This window comes from Henckelia pumila, chromosome 3, assembly GCF_033568475.1.
Source record: "Henckelia pumila isolate YLH828 chromosome 3, ASM3356847v2, whole genome shotgun sequence".
Taxonomy (NCBI): Eukaryota; Viridiplantae; Streptophyta; class Magnoliopsida; order Lamiales; family Gesneriaceae; genus Henckelia; species Henckelia pumila.
Window position 1 is genome coordinate 96,621,092 of NC_133122.1, and position 27,191 is coordinate 96,648,282.

The window sequence follows — 27,191 nt, forward strand, 5'->3', positions numbered from 1 at the left end:
AAAATAGAAAAAAACGCAAGAAAAACTAAAAATAAAAGTAAAGAACACTGGGTTGCCTCCCAGTCAGCGCTAAATTTATAGTCTATAGCCCGACTATACTCCTCTCTTGAGTGGCGACATTCAAGGTGACTTATCCACCATCTCTGAAAAACTCATATTAGTCCTGCACTTGCATGCTTCAACTTTATAGAAATTTTGCAATGGACTAATTCCTGCAGAAAGCTGAACCTGCAGACATTCATCACCATAATCCAAAATTTACATATCAACTTAGTAAAACAATTCCAGGCTTAAATCTGTAGTGATACAACCATATCAAAGAATTTAACGTAAACAGTCTTAAAACATGAATACAGCTAAAACAAATCCTGCTGTATAAAATCTCCTGAAAAGCTCCGACTCCCTAGTCCTGCCTCGAACTACCGGCTCCGTCCATCCTGCGACCTGCCCCATGGAATAGGGTGTCCAAGATAACAACTAGGATGTGAGTGCTAATGCCCAGTACATAGATATGATTAAACATATGTATATAATGCATGCAACATGATGACTGGTAAAGGGTCATCCAAAAAGTCATGCTCAGTACCGGCGCCACATGAGTGCTGCCACCGCACAGATCAACCTCTGGGTGCAACCACACTCGTCTAGTATACCAGAGTAGTCAGACATAAATGCCCCCGCCGTCGCGGTACTCTCAGTGATAGACTATCGAGTATAGAGCTGAGCGGCTCTATAGTCAGGTATAACAAGGTATAGGCTCAACGTGTATATGCACATGACATATGAATAATGAAAGCGATAAATCATATCTCATGCCATATAATAATGCCAAATAAAATGCAACATATAAACATGTATACTCGCTGGCAATCTCAGTCAATGTGTACGTACCTCTAGGCTAGTTCAAGTATAGTAGATCCTAGGTTCCAAGCCTATATTCAAAAGTTCACCGTATCACTACACAAGTTCTATAAGCCTTAACTAAGCTAATAAGTACTCCCAAAACTTAAATAAATTCCCGGACCATACCTTTGTCTGTAGATAGCCCTTTGGAGTCGCTAGTCCCGGATGACTATAACCACACCTTGGTTATTCCAGAACCTCTATTATAACCGATAGGGCCCTCAAGTGTATAACTCACACTATATAACTGAAGAAAGAAACTCGGGAATTCGTAATTCAAATGAAATCAGACAAGCCCTATTTATAGGCAAAATTCCCGGCCAGGATCGGAACTTCCGATTTCAGGATCGGAGCTTCCGATCCAGCTTACTGCGTGCATGCATGACACGCTGGGATCGGAACTTCTGATCCGACGATCGGAGCTTCCGATCTGCCCTCCGTTCGACACTTGTCAAAACTCGCGGCTGAGTCATCGAGCATTGCGGGCAGCTAGAGATCGGAACTTCCGTTCCTGGATCGGAGCTTCCGATCTCTGTGCTTCTGATCGGCTTCCGAAGTGGCTAAGATCGGAGCTTCCGATCTGGGTTCGGAGCTTCCGATCCGGCCCAAAAGTCAAAAGCCCAAATTTCCTTCTGAAGTCCAATTACACTCCGAAATTGGTTAATTACTAACCCTTAATCATGTTTAACATATTATTATCTTAAAATGGAATCTGGGTTACTACAAAAATTGTTCGCCTCAACAGCGGGACGAACTATGCTAGATCCATAACCTTCAACAGGAGGCCTAATCAGATCCCAAATAGTACGGTTGTCCTCCATCTCTTCGTCTGGCAGATGAGTACCTGAAAATTTCAAAGAAAATAAGAGATTTCAGAATTTAATAAAATAAATTAAAATACAGTCTAGTCTTAAGAGAAACAAAAATTCTGATATCACAAACAGTCCTCGGCAACGGTACCAAAAACTTGGCCGGCTAAATCGGTATGATAAAACTCAACTGGCAAGCGTACCAGGTGAAGTTATAATATAGTGGACAAAGGTCCAGATGTCGAACCCACAGGGAATGTATAAATATGAATACCAAAATATATTTATTTCTACTTAATCTAGACTAATGAATAAAAGTAAATTAGATTTGAAACTAATAATTAAAATTGCAAATAAAATTAAATTAACTAAAACGCAGCAGGAAAATTTGGATTTGAGTCAGGAAAATTTGGATTTAACTCAAATTTAGGAAAAGCTCGATCAAGGACTCACGTAGGTACCAGACAATTCATGTAACAAGCAGTCGATCTAAGACATCAGACTTAATCTTAATTCACGGAAATTTTCCTAATTTGTTCAAAGGACTATTTATAGAACAATCAAACCTATTCAAATTTTGACGGATTAATCTTTCATAATTCTAATAAAATTTTAATGCATGAATAACTGTGAAAATTCAGTTTACACCCAGACAGCATAGTGAAACCGAATTCTATTTCTAGTCAGTGTTACAATATGTTGAATATCGAAGTGATAAAAATTGAAACCTTCTCTGTGGAATTGAAATCAATTAACATGCAAGCAAATAACTGGCTAGGAAATTCACAAGACAAATATAAATTTGATAACCAATAAAATCAAATCAAGTCTGAAAATTTCAATCAAACAAATAAAGTTTTCTACATAAATTGTCTGGCCCAATCACGTGGCCTTGATCGAAGAAAAACTACTCAAAGTTTAACATAGTTCACAATCAAAGTTTTTAATCATGAATTGAAAATAAAAATAAAAGAAAAGAAAGAAATCTTCTCCCAAGCAGTAGCCGCCTTGCGTCGTCTCCTCTCTGCGTTTGAAAATCTCCAACCCTTGAAAAATATTAAAATCTCCTATTTATAGTGCCGGAACCCATACCAATTTGTTTCCTTCACAAAATAAAATTCTAAAAATATTTCTAACTCCGCGACACGCGCGCTCGCCTGAAAGAGTCCTCGTGCGCGCGCAGGCCTTCAAACCAGTGCCTCAAATCTTCTCTCGCGCGCACGCGCAAAATAGCCCTGCTCGCGGGCGCCTTTGTTTCTCATGCGCTCAAATCTCTGGAATTTATCTTCGCGCTCGCGCGAGTTGATTCCCTCGCTCGCGCGCGTGTTCTTTTCATTGCAGCGCTAACACTTTGCATTGTTGCGCGATTGCACTTCCTTCCTTGCCTTGTTAGCGCTTGATTTCTCCGTTTGCACTACATGTTGTGCCAACAACATGCGCGTTTGCGCTTCATTCATGCTTGTTTGCACTACATGTTGTGTGTTTGCACAACATGTAGTGCAAACAAATTCTTTAGCACTTAGATTTTTCTTTTACTTTTTTTTCTCTTTTCTTCTCTTTTCTCTTCTCTTCTCTTCAAAACTCTTTTAAATTTCATTTTTCCTACAAATAGAACCCGGAGAATGAAATGCACACAAATGAAATAAAACACATAATAACCCACAAAATAATATGAATGCACGCAAAATAAACATAAAAATATTACGAAATAATGCATACAAAATGCACTTATCAACGGACCCCGTGCCTACCTCTGTGCCTGGGTTCGTGCCCAAGTTTAAAATTTTTTGAAGCTACTAGTTTCATTCCAGACCACATGGACCCCTACACGGATCTTGGCACGGGGTTCGTGCCTTCTGTTGGATAACTGGCGTTCAGATCAATCACGATTGATACCCGGTGCAGCGGAAGTTTTTAAATTTTTAGTATGGAACAATTCCATAGTGTGGGTATCAACCATACGATTAAATTATTTGTGTGTGTAAAATTAAATAACTATTATTAAATTTTACCTTCAATCTCGAAGCGAGATTATTGGACACCACACAGATTTCTCTGCGCTTCTTGTATCTCCCTGGAACTGATGAACAAGCTTTCCTTCAATCAGGTCCACGAATGGAGGTTTAATCCCTCTGATAGATTGCACTAGAAAATCTATCAGAAGTTTTCTGCGAAGAGAATAACGAATTTGATTCGCTAATCCTGTCTGCAATTCAAAATCACAGACCGGAAAATCTCTGACAGAGAGAGGGAGGGGCGGCCGAATTTCTAGAGAGAGCTAGGGTTTTTTTTTCGAAAACTGTCTCTCAAAAATATGACCAACTGTGTCTAATTTCTGTACTGCAATAACTTATTTATAATGCAGGCCACTAACACCTTAGGGCCCATTAGTCATAAGTTGAGGCCCGACAAGCAAAGCCCGCATGTTCAGAAATTAATATAAAATTCATCGTGACTCCGATTGATAAACCGATTTTACCAATGTGCACAGAAACCATTTCTGCACATTTTAAAGTCAAGATAAATTTTCCTGAATCCGAATTCAGTGGTTTCCAAAAATGTACATCCCTATGTCATTTTAGGAAATCCTACTCCCTTACTCTTATTTAAGAAGTCCAACTTCTTAATTCATTAAATTTAACTCTTTAAATTTAACTATCTCAACGGAGATTAAAACTCCATTACACTGTGTGACCCTCAATGGTTCAGGGATACAGCTAGCCGTGGGCTCACAACTCCTTGTGACTCAGAACAACGATTTCCGACTTGCCCAACGAATCATGGTAAAGCGCCTAGCAACATCGCCCCATGATTCCCTAGGTATCACTGATAGTGCCTACAAGAACCAGTAGATTTTGGTTAGCGTACAGTACGGTCCTTTCATCCATATATCCCGATCGAATCAACAACCATTGGTATATCGAGAGTCGCTCAAGATTCGATAACTATGCAATAAATCTTGAAGATCAAATTAGTGACATCGCATGTGCTACTAAGAAACCATTTCTTAAATCACATCAAGTACTCTGGCCAGAGATTCGTCACACTAATATCTCCTCAGATCGCATAGGATATCCACACTCGCAAGTATGTGGTGAATCCTTGACAACAATGCATCGACTCCTATATGTGTTGTAACTGTACCCAATCCCGACACCTGATGACCCCCATAGAGTCGGTAAACGAGTCAAAGCACAGTACTAGCATATAGAGTCTCCATGATGTTTCAAGTAGTAAGGACTAATGGTGTACAACCAAAACCGCGGACTTTATCCACTCGATAAGTGATAACCACTTGGAAAGTCCGGATAGGGTAGTTCGATTATTCATCCTATGAATATCCATTTGCATGCTTCGAACATCTCCATGTTCCCTACCAATGAAACGTGGTACTCCGCATCGCAAATGCTAGTCTCAAACTCGAGCGATCCTTATCCTTATTATCGGACGGCTCAATCGACTAGGAACAGTTTAGAATATACAGTGACTATAAGATGTATTTCATGATAGACATCCCCATGTTCTACCACATCTTACATACACTATAGTATATTCAAGGTCTTTATCAAAACAACAATAGTATATCATAATATAACAATATGAAGAAAGATAAAGTCATTGCCATTAATAAAAGTGTAAATTACATTAAACAAAAGATCGTTTGTACAAAGAGTCATCAAAGCCCATAGCCACAAGTTGGCTCACTGGGCACCCACTCTTTCAATCTCCCACTTGCCCTATAGCCAACTAGTCATACTACGTAGACCCATTGCTTCGCGATGTTTGTCAAACAATGGTCCTGGCAAGGGCTTAGTAAGCGGATCAGCGATATTGTCTGCAGAGGCCACTCGTTCGACAGTGATGTCTCCTCTTTCCACAATCTCCCGGATGATGTGGTATTTCCTCAGTACGTGTTTGGATCTTTGATGAGACCTTGGTTCCTTTGCTTGAGCAACGGCACCCGTGTTGTCACAGTACACCGGGACTGGACCAACAAATTCAGGAATGACGCCCAACTCTTGGACGAACTTCCTCATCCAAACGGCCTCTTTAGCAGCAGCTGATGCTGCAATGTATTCAGCCTCAGTGGTGGAATCCGCTGTGGTGTCCTGCTTGGAACTCTTCCAAGAGACAGCACCGCCATTGAGCATGAACACAAATCCAGAGGTTGACTTCGAGTCATCCACGTCACTTTGGAAGCTAGAGTCGGTATAGCCTTCCAATTTCAGATCTCGTCCTCCATATACCATGAACATATTCTTAGTCCTTCGTAAGTACTTAAGAATGTCCTTCACGGCTTTCCAATGCATTTGACCAGGATTAGCCTGATATCTGCTCGTGACACTCAGAGCAAATGCTACATCCGGTCTGGTAGATATCATCCCATACATGATACTACCTAAAGCTGACGCATATGGTACATGTGTCATATTCTCTATCTCTGCATCAGTCTTGGGACACATAGACTTGGATAAAGAAACTCCATGACACATGGGTAGATGTCCTCTCTTGGACCCATCCATTGAAAATCGTTTCAATATGGTGTCGATGTAGGTTGATTGAGTGAGTCCTATCATTCTCTTAGATCTATCTCTATAGATCTGTATCCCAAGAATGTAGGATGCCTCACCCAAATCCTTCATCGAGAATCTACCTGATAACCATATCTTTGTTGACTGCAACATCCCTACATCATTCCCAATGAGTAGGATGTCATCAACATAAAGTACTAAGAATGTCACAGCATCCTTAACTACTTTCTTGTACACGCACGGTTCCTCCGGGTTCTTGATGAAACCAAAATCTTTTATTGTTTCATCAAATTTCTGGTTCCAACTTCTTGATGCTTGTTTTAGACCATAAATTGATCTCTGAAGCTTGCATACCTTATGCTCGCTTCCCATGGATGTGAACCCCTCCGGCTGCTTCATATAGATTTCTTCCTTAATGTCTCCATTAAGAAAAGCAGTCTTCACATCCATTTGCCATATCTCATAGTCATACCATGCAGCTATGGCAATAAGGATTCTTATGGACTTGAACATTGCAACTGGTGAAAAGGTTTCATCATAGTCAACTCCTTGTCTTTGAGTGTAACCTTTCGCCACCAATCGCGCCTTGTAGGTCAATACCTTACCATCAGGCCCAAGCTTTCTCTTGTAGATCCATTTACACCTTATTGGAACAATTCCATCAGGAGGATCTACTAAAGACCAAACTTGGTTTGTATGCATTGAATCCAATTCAGACTGCATAGCTTCAAGCCATAAATTTGAATCCGCATCAGAAATTGCTTCCTTGAAGTTTCTTGGATCACATCCAATGTCGGGTTCATCTTGATCCCCTTCAAGAAGAAGACCATATCGAACAGGAGGTCTAGAAGTCCTCTCGGATCTTCTAGGTTCAGGCGTGTCCAGTAATGGTTCCTGAGGCGTAGGATCGTTATTTTGTATTTCGGGTTCTTTTCGAACTTCTTCGAGTTCCATCATCTCGCCTTTCTTATCCAATAAGAACTCCTTCTCCAAGAAGGTGGCATTCCTAGAAACAAACACCTTTGTTTCAGCAGGATAATAGAAATAATATCCGATTGAATTCTTCGGATACCCTACAAAATAACATAAGCTGGATCGACTATCCAACTTATCTCCCACTGTCTGCTTCACGTAAGCAGGACATCCCCAAATCCTTAAGTACGAATACTTAGGAGCTTTGCCATTCCATAACTCGTATGGTGTTTTGTCCACTGCTTTAGTGTGGACGTTGTTCAACAACAATACCACCGTTTCAAGCGCATAGCCCCAAAACGAAGGTGGAAGCTCAGTGAAGCTCATCATGGATCGAACCATGTCCAACAAAGTTCGATTACGACGCTCCGATACACCATTAAGCTGTGGTGTCATAGGAGGAGTCCACTGAGAGAGAATCCCATTCTCTTTTAGATAGTCCAAAAAATCGGTACTTAAGTATTCTCCACCTCGATCCGATCGAAGTGCTTTAATACTTTTACCTAGCTTATTTTCTACTTCAGCCTTGAATTCTTTGAACTTTTCAAATGCTTCATACTTATATTTCATTAAATATAAATACCCATACCTTGAATAATCATCAGTAAAGGTAATGAAGTAGGTGTGGCCATGTTGAGTCCCAACTCTAAATGGACCACAAACATCTGTATGGATCAAATCCAACAGATTTTGACTACGCTCAGGTTTCCCCTTAAAAGGAGATTTAGTCATTTTCCCTTTTAGGAAGGATTCACAAGTAGGTAGAGAGTTAATATCAGACATATCAAACATGCCCTCTCCCACTAGCTTGTTCATCCTCCTTGAGGAAATATGACCTAGTCTAGCGTGCCAAAGGTTTGCCGGGTTTTGACTATCGATTTTCCTTTTGTTTGTTGTCGCCGGTTTATCAACATAATTTATTGGAACGTCTTTTAGTTTTAAGTTGTATAGATCGTTTTCAAGTTGTCCATTTCCAATCAAACATTCATTCTTGTAAATATTGCAAATCCCATTCACAAAATTGCAAGAATAACCATCTCTATCTAGCATAGAAATAGAAATAATGTTTTTAATTAAATCCGGAACAAATAAAACATCTCTTAAAAATAACTTAAAACCGTTCTGCAAAATTAAACAAACATCTCCAATGGCTGTAGCTTCAACTCTGGAACCATTCCCGAGCCTCAGCTGGGTCTCACCCATTCTAAGCCTGCGACTTCTTGTCATCACCTGCAAATCATTGCAAATGTGAGATCCACATCCGGTATCCAATACCCAAGAAGTAGTATTAAGTGAAATGTTTATTTCAATATAGAACATACCCTTTGCAGTTCCCAACTGCTCTACATATTCCTTGCAGTTGCGCTTCCAATGACCGGGCTTCTTGCAGTAATGGCAAACATCCTTGGATTTTCCATTGTTTGAAGCCTTTGTCTTGTGCTTCTTCTCGGGTTCGACTTTCTTGGGTGGGGCAGAACGTTTCTTACCCTTCGTACTTGGCTCCTTCTTAGCAGAAGATGAGGAGCCCACCAAGAAAGCTGGTTTATCCTTCTTTAGTGTGGATTCATATGTCACAAGCATATTGACCATCTCTTCAAGGGTGGCCTCTATCTTGTTCATATTAAAATTTACCACAAATCCGTCAAACGAAGAAGGAAGAGACAGAAGCAGTAAATCCACGTTGAGTTCATGCTCCAACACCAAATCAAGAGTTGCTAACTTCTGTATGAGCCAAATCACTCGTACCCCATGATCACGGACCGAAGTCCCTTCACGCATGCGACACGTCATTAGCTCCTTAACAGTAGCGAACCTTTCAGCCCTCGATTGAGCCCCAAAAAGTTCCTTGAGTTGAGCGTGAATGTCAGCAGCATTCACGGTGTCCTCAAATCGCCTCTGGAGTTCATCAGACATCGAGGCTTGCATATAGCATTTGGTCTTGATGTCATGGTCCCACCATGCATCAAGTTTGGCCAATTCCTCCGGACTTACGTCAGCTGGTGCTTCCTTCGGAGGTGATTTCTCTAACACGTAGAGCATCTTCTCCGAAGTCAAGACAATCTTCAACTTCCGGAACCATTCCGTATAGTTTGCGCCAGTCAACTTGTTTTGTTCGAGGATCGAGAATAATGGATTACGCGAATTCATTGTATGAAATACTGAAAAGAAAAACAGACATATATCAATGATTGTTTAAGCAATTTACTAAGACATAAAATAGGCGAATTTAATTTTATGAATCTCACTCCCACTATTTTAACAATTTCACTACCCTCTAGTGAAAACGGGAAACTTTTTCCTTAGTGAGAACATGGAGTCCGATTGACAAACTTATGGTCCCGAATAATATCAGCCAACCATAATTCTCAAAAGGTAGAGCCCAATTGCTTCCAAAGCAACCCCCATGTATTTACCTCATGTCCAATAAGGGCCCAATAATATGACGCCGTTTATAGTGACATGTCAAGATGACCCATCAATATTAAGTTGTGATGGACGGTCGCCATGTGGATCCCCCAATAATATGAGCCGATCCCATGGGAGTTCCACCCAACTTACAACATGTGTCGATCCAATGTACAGCTTTCCGACGGACGGGCCCCCCCAATAATATGAGCCGGACCGTATCCACGGGTAGCATCACATACATTGACCGTTGATGGAAGGTAGGAACATTTAAACAAATTTAAATTTCCTTTATTTATCTTGATATCAATTTTAAATCATATTTAAAATGAGGGATTTTTAATTATGAAAATTTGTCTCATCATTTTTCAATTTATTGTATGCTTGCCGGATTCATACAATTATGTCTAAAACATGCATACAATCATAATATCATATATTATATATAGGATGATCGATTCCATTTCTAATTGACTCGTGGTTGCCAATCACGAGTCTTAGTCCAATCCTAGGTAATATGCAGTATGCAATGCAATCCTATTACATTAGCTTCCAATTTACATTTCTTCGTCTTTATTGTCTGCTGGGCCCACCATCTTCAAATCTTGATCTCCCACTAAATCTAATGTATTCACAATAAATAGCAATGACAAGTAGGGGATACATTTTAGGGGTGGGAACGGGCCATAAACCAAGCCCACTTTTATTACATATGACATTCATATTGGGCCATAAACCAGGCCCATTAATAAAACCAAAAACAATAAAACAAATGTAAATTCCTAACATACACCTACAAAATTGGTCATGGCAATCAATCATCCTTATCCAATAACATTTAATTCAAAATTAATTTATTGGATATCATGCATATGGCAATTTAAATTTAAACAGGATAAAATCATATTTTATATATAAAATCATATTTTACATATAAAATCATATTTTACCTTTTATTAAATAAAATCATATTTTATCTACAGAATCTAATTTTATAGATAAAATCATATTTTACTTAATATATACATAAGATCAAATCTTATCATCAATTGTACCAAAAATAATTGATTTCAAAATTCAATTTAAGGATAAAATATTAAAATTTTCCAAAAATTCAAATTTATCTAAAAATCAATTTTAAAATTTTCGGACTCGAACAATTCGATCCGATGCCTCGTGAACCAATCAAAAACAATTTTTGACCGGACCAAAAATAAAATTTTAACACATTAAAATTAATTTAAATAAAAAAAATAATTTTTCCCGCGGGCCGCCCGGGACACTCCCGGGCCGGCCCGCACCCGTGGGCGCGGGCCGGGGTAGCCCGGCTGCCCCTTTAGGGCAGCGACAATCGCTGCCCTGGGCGGCGCCGAGCGCTGCCCTGCGCAGCGCTGCCCTGGCGGCGCTGAGCGCCGCCCCTGGGCGGCGACGTGCGCCGCCGTGGGCGGCGCTATGCGCCCCCCTTTGGGCGGCGCCGTGCGCCGCCCGGTGCAGCGACCGTCGCTGCCCCACCGGGCAGCGATCCAATCGCTGCCCGGGTTTTGCCCGAAAAAAAATTTTTTTTTTTATTTAAAATATTTATTTTGTTTTAAAAAACCAAGACTCAAAAATTTTTGTACAATCGATTAATTTAATCGTTTGATCTGAGCAACCTGGCTCTGATACCACTGTGGGATAACTGGCGTTCAGATCAATCACGATTGATACCCGGTGCAGCGGAAGTTTTAAAATTTTTAGTATGGAACAATTCCATAGTGTGGGTATCAACCATACGATTAAATTATTTGTGTGTGTAAAATTAAATAACTATTATTAAATTTTACCTTCAATCTCGAAGCGAGATTATTGGACACCACACAGATTTCTCTGCGCTTCTTGTATCTCCCTGGAACTGATGAACAAGCTTTCCTTCAATCAGGTCCACGAATGGAGGTTTAATCCCTCTGATAGATTGCACTAGAAAATCTATCAGAAGTTTTATGCGAAGAGAATAACGAATTTGATTCGCTAATCCTGTCTGCAATTCAAAATCACAGACCGGAAAATCTCTGACAGAGAGAGGGAGGGGCGGCCGAATTTCTAGAGAGAGCTAGGGTTTTTTTTTCGAAAACTGTCTCTCAAAATTATGACCAACTGTGTCTAATTTCTGTACTGCAATAACTTATTTATAATGCAGGCCACTAACACCTTAGGGCCCATTAGTAATAAGTTGAGGCCCGACAAGCAAAGCCCGCATGTTCAGAAATTAATATAAAATTCATCGTGACTCCGATTGATAAACCGATTTTACCAATGTGCACAGAAACCATTTCTGCACATTTTAAAGTCAAGATAAATTTTCCTGAATCCGAATTCAGTGGTTTCCAAAAATGTACATCCCTATGTCATTTTAGGAAATCCTACTCCCTTACTCTTATTTAAGAAGTCCAACTTCTTAATTCATTAAATTTAACTCTTTAAATTTAACTATCTCAACGGGGATTAAAACTCCATTACACTGTGTGACCCTCAATGGTTCAGGGATACAGCTAGCCGTGGGCTCACAACTCCTTGTGACTCGGAACAACGATTTCCGACTTGCCCAACGAATCATGGTAAAGCGCCTAGCAACATCGCCCCATGATTCCCTAGGTATCACTGATAGTGCCTACAAGAACCAGTAGATTTTGGTTAGCGTACAGTACGGTCCCTTCATCCATATATCCCGATCGAATCAACAACCATTGGTATATCGAGAGTCGCTCAAGATTCGATAACTATGCAATACATCTTGAAGATCAAATTAGTGACATCGCATGTGCTACTAAGAAACCATTTCTTAAATCACATCAAGTACTCTGGCCAGAGATTCGTCACACTAATATCTCCTCAGATCGCATAGGATATCCACACTCGCAAGTATGTGGTGAATCCTTGACAATAATGCATCGACTCCTATATGTGTTGTAACTGTACCCAATCCCGACACCTGATGACCTCCATAGAGTCGGTAAACGATTCAAAGCACAGTACTAGCATATAGAGTCTCCATGATGTTTCAAGTAGTAAGGACTAATGGTGTACAACCAAAACCGCGGACTTTATCCACTCGATAAGTGATAACCACTTGGAAAGTCCGGATAGGGTAGTTCGATTATTCATCCTATGAATATCCATTTGCATGCTTCGAACATCTCCATGTTCCCTACCAATGAAACGTGGTACTCCGCATCGCAAATGCTAGTCTCAAACTCGAGCGATCCTTATCCTTATTATCGGACGGCTCAATCGACTAGGAACAGTTTAGAATATACAGTGACTATAAGATGTATTTCATGATAGACATCCCCATGTTCTACCACATCTTACATACACTATAGTATATTCAAGGTCTTTATCAAAATAACAATAGTATATCATAATATAACAATATGAAGAAAGATAAAGTCATTGCCATTAATAAAAGTGTAAATTACATTAAACAAAAGATCGTTTGTACAAAGAGTCATCAAAGCCCATAGCCACAAGTTGGCTCACTGGGCACCCACTCTTTCACCTTCTTTATTCTAAACATGTTTGGAAACAATCGGGTACACGGACCCATGCACAGGGCATGCACGGGGTCCGTGCCCTGTACTCAAAATTCAACAATGAAGTTTTTCAAATCTGAAAAATGCTAGAATCTATCATATAAGCTTCTCAACATGATTCTATATACCTGACAAGCATTTAAAAATCAATCTACATATCTGTAATACATGAATTCTTAAGTATAAATCAATACTTGACAATAAAATATACAAAGGTGCTTGTTGTTCTAACATGTTTACCAACTTATAAAATACATGTCATCTGCTTAAAACCCGAGTCACCACTTCTAATTTTCAATCTCGTGCTATCCAAGCCACATCTGACTTGCTTATGTCGCAACCTGATGCAATGCACACATACAAACAAAGCAACAACCGGATAACTTCGATGAGAATAAATCTCAGTATGAATGACATGCATATACATCATATAAGCATAATAAATCTATATGCTATAATAATCTTAAATCTCAAACATGTAAGAATATGTCAATCATAGAAGCATAATCGCATTTTCATTCGTATAACATAACTATTCATTTACAGTAATATCAAATCAATCATATAAATACATTCATATCTTGAATGACATATAATCACATGCTAGAATTTATAAACGAATATTCTAAACCATAGAAATCTCTAGGTTAATGCATAAATGCAATGCATGTTTCAAGGAATTGGCTATCAAATCTGATACCAATAAATCTTAGTTCTTGGGATCCTGGGGAAATAAAATCTTTAACCGACCACCAACTTATCCAATTGAGGTGGCGTTAAATATCTCAATTTTCCTGACTTTGGTGCAACTATAGTGAGTCTTTTAGCTCTGGAAATAAATCTACATTCCGTACCACTCACCTATAGCCCTCCAAACGTCATTTCGCAATCTAGGCCAATCAACCCTTTATTCTTTTCGAGGTAGGGTTCAAGATGAATGCTGAAACAACCCTAACCTCTAAACTTAATTAAATAATAAAGAAAATATAGATTTATAAAAATTTTGTCATGACTTGTTTGAAAGTAAACAAAGCCACCCTGTTACACACAACAATTCTAACATAAAGAAGTAAATGTCTGATAAAAATCCAAACTACGGTAATCATAAACTACGAAAGGAAAGGCAACCACACACGGTTGCAATAATAGCGATAAGAAATTTCAAGACTAATATTTAAGCACAGGGAAAACACATCCTGGCTAATACTGAAAGTACTCATACTAAAATTCTTTATTTCAAACATAGTATTATGCGGAATTTAAAAGTAGCAACGGTCATAGGGCCTTGAACCCCCAGCGACCTCAACCCCGAGGATCCTGCCCCTCGATCTCTAGATACTCCTCCCCACCTGGCAATCAAACAAGCATAGTGAGTCTAATGACTCAGCAAGTATAAACAGTGTAATAACAAGGGTTTAAAAATACTTGCAGTAATACTCAAAGTACTGTACATAATATACTTTGTAACTTAAACTGAAATTATGCATGATACAAGAGAATGAGACAACCTGTAAACAATGAACTCATGCCAACTCACGCTATGAGACTTTTGATCTTTCATTACTTAACATGAAACTGAACATGAGACTTTTATAAACTTTCCTTGAACTTTAATTTCATTTTTGAGAACTTTAATTTCTTTTCTGAGAACTTAGATCATTTATTGTGACGCTTCCTTTAATAATTTGACCGATCATGGCTTCAGTGCACTATGCCGGCAAGGACATCGAGAATACTCCCGACGCCACATTTTCCCCTTTGTTGGTAAGGGTAATCAGGATTTCTCCCAACTCCTCCAAGCCCCTCTGTGTCACAAATCAATTCACTTTATTCAAAACTTCACTTTCTTTACTTGTGACTTTAACTTTTCTTGAGATGCAAAAGAAGTGATACACTTTGCTTACTTTACTTGACTTGAAGACTAGAACTCAAGCACACGAATATGCAACTATAGGAAATGAAACTCAACTAAAAAATGTGGGTATTAGGTGAGTGAGTGGCTGCCACTAGGTGGAAATACCCAACCATAGCTCTAATTCTCACGAACAAGGCATAACCCGAGCAATCAAACCGAAAAGCCCTTATCTCGACTTTACCTTAACTGAATATGACCCCGCTCAAACCGAAACTCTCCAAACACTACAAACTAATCATAGGACTAGGTTGTGACTTCATTTGACAGCCCAATCAATCCAAACAAAAACCATTTCCGGACAGCCCCTTTTTCCTCTAAAAATTCTGCACCAACAACTTAAACTTAAAAGACCCTTAACTTATCTAAATCTAATCCGAAACGAGCCCAATTTATACCAACGCGACCACAACATCATAACCTTGACCTAGGACCAACCCATGACACGAACAGACCAGAATTGGTACCTCCCCTGCCCAAAGAATTCATCACTCTTCTTCACTCCTACCTCAATAATTCAACTCCATGCCCTTTTTCCTTAACTCTACCTCCTTCCAAACCACCAAAAACACTTACTAACATCTCTTAGGACTTAACACAAGTACCTAGGCAGTCCTCAACCACACTTCAACTCCACATTTAAAAAACAACGTGATCATGCACCAAAATGCATCAAACTCTTGAACAATCAATCAAGACCATCAATCATCAAAATGCTCCAAACACACTTCAATATCAGCCCTAACACCATGAAAACTTCGAATTATAGGGCATGCAACTTCTGAAATTTTGAAAAATACCAATATGCATTCAAAACACCTCATGTCTCCAATCACAAATCACCATGCAACTCCTTAAAATCCATGCTCAATCAAATTTCGAAAATTGCAATACACCATGCTGAAAATATAGTAAAAACCGAACCCTAACATGCTGAAAATCATATGCATTTCAAAATTAAATAAAAGATTTAGTACAAGAACATAATAGCTGAAAGAGTGGGTGCCCGGTGAGCCAACTTGTGGCTAAGGGCTTTGATGACTCTTTGTATAAACAATCTTTTGTTTAATATAATTTACACTTTTATTAATGGCAATGACTTTATCTTTCTTCATATTGTAATATTGTGATATACTATTGTTGTTTTGATAAAGACCTTGAATATAATATAGTGTATGTAAGATGTGGTAGAACATGGGGATGTCTATCATGAAACACATCTTATAGTCACTGTATATTCTAAACTGTTCCTAGTCGATTGAGCCGTCCGATAATAAGGATAAGGATCGCTCGATCTTGAGACTAGCATTTGCGATGCAGAGTACCACGTTTCATTGGTAAGGAACATAGAGATGTTCGAAGCATGCAAATGGATATTCATATGATGAATGATCGAACTACCCTATCCGGACTTTCCAAGTGGTTATCACTTATCGAGTGGATATAGTCCGCGGTTTTGGTTGTACACCATTAGTCCTTACTACTTGAGACATCATTGAGACTCTATATGCTAGTACTGTGCTTTGACTCGTTTACCGACTCTATTGGGGTCATCAGGTGTCGGGATTGGGTACAGTTACAACACATATAGGAGTCGATGCTTTGTTGTCAAGGATTCACCACATACTTGCGAGTGTGGATATCCTATGCGATCTGAGGAGATATTAGTGTGACGAATCTCTGGCCAGAGTACATGATGTGATTTAAGAAATGGTTTCTTAGTAGCACATGCGATGTCACTATTTGATCTTCAAGATGCATTGCATAGTTATCGAATCTCGAGCGACTCTTGATATACCAATGGTTGTTGATTCGATCGGGATATATGGATGAAGGGACCGTACTGTACGCTAACCAAAATCTACTGGTTCTTGTAGGCACTATCAGTGATACCTAGGGAATCATGGGGCGATGTTGCTAGGCGCTCATACCATGATTCGATGGGCAAGTCGGAAATTGTTGTTCCGAGTCACAAGGAGTTGTGAGCCCACGGCTAGCTGTATCCCTGAACCATTGAGGGTCACACAGTGTAATGAATTTTTAATCCCCGTTGAGATAGTTAAATTTAAAGAGTTAAATTTAATGAACGAAGAAGTTGGACTTCTTATTTAAGAGTAGAGGAGTAAGATTTCTTAAAATGACATAGGGATGGACATTTTTGGAAATCACTGAATTCGGATTCAGAAAAATTTATCTTGACTTTAAAAAGTGCAGAAATGGTTTCTGTGCACATTGGTGAAATCGGTTTATCAATCGGAGTCACGATGAATTTTATATTAATTTCTGAACATGCGGGCTTTGCTTGTCGGGCCTAAACTTATGACTAATGGGCACTAAGCTGTTAGTGGCCTACATTATAAATAAGTTATTGCAGTACAGAAATTACACACAAAAGGTCACAATTTTCGAAAACCCTAAGTATTTTTCTAAAAGGTGGCCGCCCCCCTCCCTCTCTCTGTCAGAAAAATCCAGCCTGTGATTTTGAATTACAGTCTGGTTTAACGAATCAAATTCGTTAATCTCTTCGTAGAAAACTTCTGATAGATTTTCTAGTGCAATCTATCAGAGGGATTAAATCTCTATTCGTGGACCTGATTGAAGAGCAGTTCATCCATCGGTTCCAGGGAGATACAACAAGAGCAGAGAAATCTGTTGGTGTCCAAAATCTCGATACGAGATTAAAGGTAAAAATTTTATAATTGTTATTTAAATTTTTACACACACATAATTTAATCGTAGAGATTTGATACCCAATATGGAATCGTTCCATATAATAAATAATTTTAAACTTCCGCTGCACCGGGTATCAATCTTGTTTGATCTGAAAGCCGCGTTCTCCAACAGTGGTATCAGAGCCAGGTTGCTCAGATCAAGCGATTAAATTAATCGATTGTACAAAAATTTTTTAGGCCTCGGTTTTTGAAACAAAATAAATATTTTAAAATAAAAATATTTTTTCGGGCAAAAACCCGGGCAGCGATCGTCGCTGCCCTAGGGGCAGCCGGGCTGCCCGGCCCGGGAACGTCCCGGGCGGCCCGCGGGAAAAATTATTTTTAATTTTTTAAATTAAATTTTAATATGTTAAAATTCTATTTTTGGTCCGATCGAAAATTGTTTTGATTGGTCCACGAGGCGTCGGATCGAATTGTTCGAGTCCGAAAATTTTAAAATTGATTTTTGGATAAATTTGAATTTTTGGAAAATTTTAATATTTTATCCTTTAATTGAATTTTGAAATTAATTAATTTTTGGTACAATTGATGATAAGATATGATCTTATGGATATATTGAGTAAAATATGATTTTATGTATAAAATTGGATTTTATAGATAAAATATGATTTTATTTGATAAAAAGATAAAATATGATTTTATATGTAAAATAAGATTTTATGTATGAGATATGATTTTATCTTTTTAAATTTAAATTGCCATTGCATGTTATCCAATAAATTAATTTTGAATTAAATGTTATTGGATAAGGATGATCGATTGCCATGACCAATTTTGTAGGTGTATGTTAGGAATTTACATTTGTTTTATTGTTGTTGGTTTTATTAATGGGCCTGGTTTATGGCCCAATATGAATGTCATATGTAATAAAAGTGGGCTTGGTTTATGGCCCGTTCCCACCCCTTAAAAATGTATCCCCTACTTGTCATTGTTATTTATTGTAAATACATTAGATTTAGTGGGAGATCAAGATTTGAAGATGGAGGTGGGGCCCAGCAGACAATAAAGACAGAAGAAATGTAAATTGGAAGCAAATGTAATAGGATTGCATTGCATACTGCATATTACCTAGGATTGGACTAAGACTCGTGATTGGCAACCACGGGTCGATTAGAAATGGAATCGATCATCCTATATAATATGTGATATTATAGTTGTATGCATGTTTTATACAAAATTGTGTGAATCCGACAAGCATACAAAAATTATAAAAATGATGAGACAAATTTTCATAATTAAAAATCCCTCATTTTAAATATGATTTAAAATTGATATCAAGATAAATAAAGGAAATTTAAATTTGTTTAAATGTTCCTACCTTCCATCAACGATCAATGTATGAGATGCTACCCGCGGATACGGTCCGACTCATATTATTGGGGGGGCCCGTTCGTCGGAAAGCTGTACATTGGATCGACACATGTTGTAAGTTGGGTGGAACTCCCATGGGATCGGCTCATATTATTGGGGGATCCACATGGCGACCGTCCATCACAACTTAATATTGATGGGTCATCTTGACATGTCACAATAAACGGCGTCATATTATTGGGCCCTTATTGGACATGAGGTAAAAACGTGGAGGTTGCTTTGGAAGCAATTGGGCTCTACCTTTTGAAAATTATGGTTGGCTGATATTATTCGGGACTATAAGTTTGTCAATTGGACTCCATGTTCTCACTAAGGAAAACAGTTTTCCGTTTTCACTAGAGGGTAGTGAAATCGTTAAAATAGTGGGAGTGAGATTCATAAAATAAATCTCGCCTATTTTATGTCTTAGTAAATTGCTTAAACAATCACTGATATTTGTCTGTTTCTTTTCAGTATTTCATACAATGAATTCGCGTAATCCACTTTTCTCGATCCTCGAACAAAATAAGTTGACTGGCGCAAACTATACGGAATGGTTCCATAAGTTGAAGATTGTCTTGACTTCGGAGAAGATGCTCTACGTGTTAGAGAAATCTCCTCCGAAGGAAGCACCAGCTGACGTAAGTCCGGAGGAGTTAGCCAAGCTTGATACATGGTGGGACCATGATATCAAGACCAAATGCTATATGCAAGCCTCGATGTCTGATGAACTCCAGAGGCGATTTGAGGACACCGTGAATGCTGCTGACATTCACGTTCAACTCAAGGAACTTTTTGGGGCTCAATCGAGGGCTGAAAGGTTCGCTACTGTAAAGGAGCTAATGACGTGTCGCATGCGTGAAGGGACTTTGGTCCGTGATCATGGGGTACGAGTGATTTGGCTCATACAGAAGTTGGTAACCCTTGATTTGGTGTTGGAGCATGAACTCAACGTGGACTTACTACTTCTGTCTCTTCCTTCTTCGTTTGACGGATTTGTGGTAAATTTCAATATGAACAAGATAGAGGCCTCCCTTGAAGAGATGGTCAATATGCTTGTGACATATGAATCCACATTAAAGAAGGATAAACCGGCTTTCTTGGTGGGTTCCTCTTCTTCTGCAAAGAAGGGGCCAAGTACGAAGGGTAAGAAACGTTCTGCCCCACCCATGAAAATCGAACCCGAGAAGAAGTACAAGACAAAGGCTTCAAACATGGAAAAATCCAAGGATGTTTGCCATTACTGCAAGAAGCTCGGTCATTGGAAGCGTAACTGCAAGGAATATCTAGAGCAGTTGCGAACTGCGAAGGGTATGTTCTATATTGAAATAAATGTTTCACTTAATACTACTTCTTGGGTATTGGATACCGGATGTGGATCTCACATTTGCAATGATTTGCAGGTGATGACAAGAAGTCGCAGGCTTAGGATGGGTGAGACCCAGCTGAGGCTCGGAAATGGTTCTAGAGTTGAAGCAAAAGCCGTGGGAGATGTTTATTTAATTTTGCAGAACGGTTTTAAGTTACTTTTAAGAGATGTTTTATTTGTTCCGGATTTAATTAAAAACATTATTTCTGTTTCTATGCTTGATAGAGATGGTTATTCTTGCAATTTTGTGAATGAGATTTGCAATATTTACAAGAATGAATGTTTAATTGGAAATGGACAACTTGAAAACGATCTATACAACTTAAAACTAAAAGACGTTCCAATAAATTATGTTGATAAACCGGCAACAACAAACAAAAGGAAAATCGATAGCCAAAACCCGGCAAACCTTTGGCACGCTAGGCTAGGTCATATTTCCTCAAGGAGGATAAACAAGCTAGTGGGAGAGGGCATGTTTGATATGTCTGATATTAACTCTCTACCTACTTGTGAATCCTGCCTAAAAGGAAAAATGACTAAATCTCCTTTTAAGGGGAAACCTGAGCGTAGTCAAAATCTATTGGATTTGATCCATACAGATATTTGTGGTCCATTTAGAGTTGGGACTCAATATGGCCACACCTACTTCATTACCTTTACTGATGATTATTCAAGGTATGGGTATTTATATTTAATGAAATATAAATCTGAAGCATTTGAAAAGTTCAAAGAATTCAAGGCTGAAGTAGAAAACAAGCTAGGTAAAAGTATTAAAGCACTTCGATCGGATCGAGGTGGAGAATACTTGAGTACCGAGTTTTTGGACTATCTGAAAGAGAATGGGATTCTCTCTCAGTGGACTCCTCCTATGACACCACAACTGAATGGTGTATCGGAGCGTCGTAATCGAACTTTGTTGGACATGGTTCGATCCATGATGAGCTTCACTGAGCTTCCACCTTCGTTTTGGGGCTATGCGCTTGAAACGGCGGTATTGTTGTTGAACAACGTCCACACTAAAGCAGTGGACAAAACACCATACGAGTTATAGAATGGCAAAGCTCCTAAGTATTCATACTTGAGGATTTGGGGATGTCCTGCTTACGTGAAGCGGACAGTGGGAGATAAGTTGGATAGTAGATCCAGCTTATGTTATTTTGTAGGGTATCCGAAGAATTCAATCGGATATTATTTCTATTATCTTGCTGAAACAAAGGTGTTTGTTTCAAGGAATGCCACCTTCTTGGAGAAGGAGTTCTTATTGGATAAGAAAGGCGAGATGATGGAACTCGAAGAAATTCGAGAAGAACCCGAAATACAAAATAACGATCCTACACCTCAGGAACCATTGCTGGACACGCCTGCACCTAGAAGATCCGAGAGGACTTCTAGACCTCCTATTCGATATGGTCTTCTTCTTGAAGGGGATCAAGATGAACCCGATGTTGGATGTGATCCAAGAAACTTCAAGGAAGCAATTTCTGATGTGGATTCAAATTTATGGCTTGAAGCTATGCAGTCGGAAATAGATTCGATGCATACAAACCAAGTTTGGTCTTTAGTAGATCCTCCCGATGGAATTGTTCCAATAGGGTGTAAATGGATCTACAAGAGAAAGCTTGGGCCTGATGGTAAGGTATTGACCTACAAGGCGCGATTGGTGGCAAAAGGTTATACTCAAAGACAAGGAGTTGACTATGATGAAACCTTTTCACCAGTTGCAATGTTCAAGTCCATAAGAATCCTTATTGCCATAGCTGCATGGTATGAATATGAGATATGGCAAATGGATGTGAAGACTGCTTTTCTTAATGGAGACATTAAGGAAGAAATCTATATGAAGCAGCCTGAGGGGTTCACATCCATGGGTAGCGAGCATAAGGTATGCAAGCTTCAGAGATCAATTTATGGTCTAAAACAAGCATCAAGAAGTTGGAACCAAAAATTTGATGAAACAATAAAAGATTTTGGTTTCATCAAGAATCCGGAGGAACCATGCGTGTACAAGAAAGTAGTTAAGGATGCTGTGACATTCTTAGTACTTTATGTTGATGACATCCTACTCATTGGAAATGATGTAGGGATGTTGCAGTCAACAAAGATATGGTTATCAGGTAGATTCTCGATGAAGGATTTGGGTGAGGCATCCTATATTCTTGGGATACAGATCTATAGAGATAGATCTAAGAGAATGATAGGACTCACTCAATCAACCTACATCGACACCATATTGAAACGATTTTCAATGGATGGGTCCAAGAGAGGACATCTACCCATGTGTCATGGAGTTTCTCTATCCAAGTCTATGTGTCCCAAGACTGATGAAGAGATAGAGAAAATGACACATGTACCATATGCATCAGCCATAGGTAGTATCATGTATGGGATGATATCTACCAGACCGGATGTAGCATTTGCTCTGAGTGTCACGAGCAGATATCAAGCTAATCCTGGTCAAATGCATTGGAAAGCCGTGAAGGACATTCTTAAGTACTTACGAAGGACTAAGAATATGTTCATGGTATATGGAGGAAGAGAACTAAAATTGGAAGGCTATACCGACTCTAGCTTCCAAAGTGACGTGGATGACTCGAAGTCAACCTCTGGATTTGTGTTCATGCTCAATGGCGGTGCTGTCTCTTTGAAGAGTTCCAAGCAGGACACCACAGCGGATTCCACCACTGAGGCTGAATACATTGCAGCATCAGCTGCTGCTAAAGAGGCCGTTTGGATGAGGAATTTCGTCCAAGAGTTGGGCGTCATTCCTGAAGTTGTTGGTCCAGTCCCGGTGTACTGTGACAACACGGGTGCCGTTGCTCAGGCAAAGGAACCAAGGTCTCATCAAAGATCCAAACACGTACTGAGGAAATACCACATCATCCGGGAGATTGTGGAAAGAGGAGACATCACTGTCGAAAGAGTGGCCTCTGCAGACAATATCGCTGATCCACTTACTAAGCCCTTGCCAGGACCATTATTTGACAAACATCGCGAAGCAATGGGTCTACGTAGTATGACTAGTTGGCTATAGGGCAAGTGGGAGATTGAAAGAGTGGGTGCCCGGTGAGCCAACTTGTGGCTAAGGGCTTTGATGACTCTTTGTATAAACAATCTTTTGTTTAATATAATTTACACTTTTATTAATGGCAATGACTTTATCTTTCTTCATATTGTGATATACTATTGTTGTTTTGATAAAGACCTTGAATATACTATAGTGTATGTAAGATGTGGTAGAACATGGGGATGTCTATCATGAAACACATCTTATAGTCACTGTATATTCTAAACTGTTCCTAGTCGATTGAGCCGTCCGATAATAAGGATAAGGATCGGTCGAGCTTGAGACTAGCATTTGCGATGCAGAGTACCACGTTTCATTGGTAAGGAACATAGAGATGTTCGAAGCATGCAAATGGATATTCATATGATGAATGATCGAACTACCCTATCCGGACTTTCCAAGTGGTTATCACTTATCGAGTGGATATAGTCCGCGGTTTTGGTTGTACACCATTAGTCCTTACTACTTGAGACATCATTGAGACTCTATATGCTAGTACTGTTCTTTGACTCGTTTACCGACTCTATTGGGGTCATCAGGTGTCGGGATTGGGTACAGTTACAACACATATAGGAGTCGATGCTTTGTTGTCAAGGATTCACCACATACTTGCGAGTGTGGATATCCTATGCGATCTGAGGAGATATTAGTGTGACGAATCTCTGGCCAGAGTACATGATGTGATTTAAGAAATGGTTTCTTAGTAGCACATGCGATGTCACTATTTGATCTTCAAGATGCATTGCATAGTTATCGAATCTCGAGCGACTCTCGATATACCAATGGTTGTTGATTCGATCGGGATATATGGATGAAGGGACCGTACTGTACGCTAACCAAAATCTACTGGTTCTTGTAGGCACTATTAGTGATACCTAGGGAATCATGGGGCGATGTTGCTAGGCGCTCATACCATGATTCGATGGGCAAGTCGGAAATTGTTGTTCCGAGTCACAAGGAGTTGTGAGCCCACGGCTAGCTGTATCCCTGAACCATTGAGGGTCACACAGTGTAATGGATTTTTAATCCCCGTTGAGATAGTTAAATTTAAAGAGTTAAATTTAATGAACGAAGAAGTTGGACTTCTTATTTAAGAGTAGAGGAGTAAGATTTCCTAAAATGACATAGGGATGGCCATTTTTGGAAATCACTGAATTCGGATTCAGAAAAATTTATCTTGACTTTAAAAGGTGCAGAAATGGTTTATGTGCACATTGGTGAAATCGGTTTATCAATCGGAGTCACGATGAATTTTATATTAATTTCTGAACATGCGGGCTTTGCTTGTCGGGCCTGAACTTATGACTAATGGACACTAAGCTGTTAGTGGCCTACATTATAAATAAGTTATTGCAGTACAGAAATTACACACAAAAGGTCACAATTTTCGAAAACCCTAAGTATTTTTCTAAAAGGTGGCCGCCCCCCTCCCTCTCTCTGTCAGAAAAATCCAGCCCGTGATTTTGAATTACAGTCTGGTTTAACGAATCAAATTCGTTAATCTCTTCGTAGAAAACTTCTGATAGATTTTCTAGTGCAATCTATCAGAGGGATTAAATCTCTATTCGTGGACCTGATTGAAGAACAGTTCATCCATCGGTTCCAGGGAGATACAACAAGAGCAGAGAAATCTGTTGGTGTCCAAAATCTCGATACGAGATTAAAGGTAAAAATTTTATAATTGTTATTTAAATTTTTACACACACATAATTTAATCGTAGAGATTTGATACCCAATATGGAATCGTTCCATATAATAAATAATTTTAAACTTCCGCTGCACCGGGTATCAATCTTGTTTGATCTGAAAGCCGCGTTCTCCAACAATAGCTAGCTTGAATGCCCAAGAAAAGCTTACACTTGCCTTAACTTACCAAAAATCGAACCAAGGAAGGGGAAAGTGGCTGGAATCTTAAAACCAACAGCTAGGAGATCTCCCTAGGTGGCTTCTTGGAGACGAGGACGGTGGTGGAGGGCGGCGGCAGCGGCTGGAGCTTCAAGAAGGGGGCGGCCGAATGGGGAAGGGAGAAATAAGAGAGAGGGGGCGGCCACTTGGGGTTTTTGGGGCTAGGGTTTGTGTTATGTTTTGTTTTAGGTTTAAAAGGTGGGTATGAGGTGTACATATGTGTGTAAGCATAGATGTAAGTATATAAAAGTAGGTGAGAGTGTTGTTTAAAAGTACAACTTTAAAGTACTACAACTTTTGCCTACTAAACTTACACTTATAAAATTCCTAAGTTTAAAAACCCCAAATTAAAATATTATATTGGGTTTTACTTATGCGGGTTTAAGAAAATTATAACTTTTGAAAAAATTAAAGAATAAGCCCATGATTTTGATAAAAAAAAATAACTTTTGATACCCGGAAACTTCTAACTTTCAAACTCTCATCTAATTTTCTCCTTACTCCCTACTTAACTTTTTAAAATAAAATCTTGAAATTTACCGCCGAAATCCACTATCGCCGAACACCGGAACCGGAAGTCACTGACTCTAAAATCTCAATAATAAATAACTTAAAATATTTGAGCACTTAAACTTTAAATGAAACTTAAACAATTAATTCCAAGCAAGTAAAATCATAATTATTGAAAATGAATTTAGGCATGAAATTCGAATTATGAAAGTTTAGGTGCTACAATTCCTCCCTCCCTAAAAATGGAATTTTGTCCTCGAAATTAAAACTTACCAAAGAGCTCTGGATAATGAGTACTAATATCTGTCTCTGTCTCCCAAGTGGTCTCTTCATCCGAATGATTCAACCACCTAACCTTGACATTCGGGATAGTCTTGTTACGGAGTCTCCTCTCTTGCCACTCCATAATCTGGTCAGGTCTCTCTTCATATGTCATGATAGAAGATAACTGAAGAGGCTCAAAGTTGAGCACATGAGAAGGATTCGAGATGTAATTCCTTAGCATAGATACGTGGAAGACGTTGTGTACTCCAGCAAGATTAGGAGGCAATGCCATCCTATAGGCTAATGTCCCCACTCTGTCAAGAATCTCAAAAGGTCCAACGAACCTCAGAGCCAATTTCCCCTTTTTCCCAAATCTCATCACGCCTTTCAAAGGAGCTACTCGGATAAAAACATGATCACCCACTGAGAACTCCAAGTCTCTCCTCCTATGATCAGCGTAACTCTTCTGCCTGCTTTGTGCAGTCCTCATCCTATCACGGATCTTGGATACAACCTCGGCGGTCTGCTGAACAATCTCTGGTCCCAACTCCGACCTCTCACCGATCTCGGTCCATAATACCGGTGATCTACAAGGTCTCCCATAGAGTGCCTCGAAGGGAGCCATGCCGATAGTGGACTGAAAACTGTTGTTGTATGCAAAATCCACTAGTGGTAGCCTCGACTCCCAAATACCCTGAAAATCAATAGTGCAAGCCCTCAAAAGGTCTTCCAAAATCTGAATCACCCTCTCAAACTGACCATCCGTCTACGAGTGAAAGGCGGTACTAAATAGAAGTTTCGTTCCCAAAGCAGAATGAAGACTCTTCCAAAAAGACGAAGTAAACCGCGGATCTCTATCAGACACAATGAAAACAGGGATACCATGTAGTCTGA

The 27,191-nt window shown here is 39.3% G+C and overlaps 1 protein-coding gene across 1 annotated transcript; it reads right to left on the reverse strand.

Annotated features, from left to right (window-relative positions):
- Positions 1 to 205: 205 nt before the first annotated feature.
- Positions 206 to 26,676, reverse strand: LOC140889243 (uncharacterized). The gene is made up of 3 exons (XM_073296955.1): positions 26,307 to 26,676; positions 1,676 to 1,747; positions 206 to 228 (listed from the first exon to the last, which is right to left on the reverse strand). The coding sequence occupies exons 1-3, from the start codon at positions 26,674 to 26,676 to the stop codon at positions 206 to 208; spliced, it is 465 nt and encodes a 154-aa protein (XP_073153056.1).
- Between the last annotated feature and the right edge of the window lie 515 nt (positions 26,677 to 27,191).

Coding starts and splice junctions, on each gene's coding strand:
- LOC140889243 (XM_073296955.1), bottom strand. CDS start 26,676: ATGAGATTTGGGAAAAAGGGGAAATTGGCTCTGAGGTTCGTTGGACCT. Junction 1,748..26,306: donor TCATTATCCAGAGCTCTTTG/GTAAGTTTTAAT, acceptor TGAAATTTTCAG/GTACTCATCTGCCAGACGAA. Junction 229..1,675: donor GATTAGGCCTCCTGTTGAAG/GTTATGGATCTA, acceptor GAATGTCTGCAG/GTTCAGCTTTCTGCAGGAAT.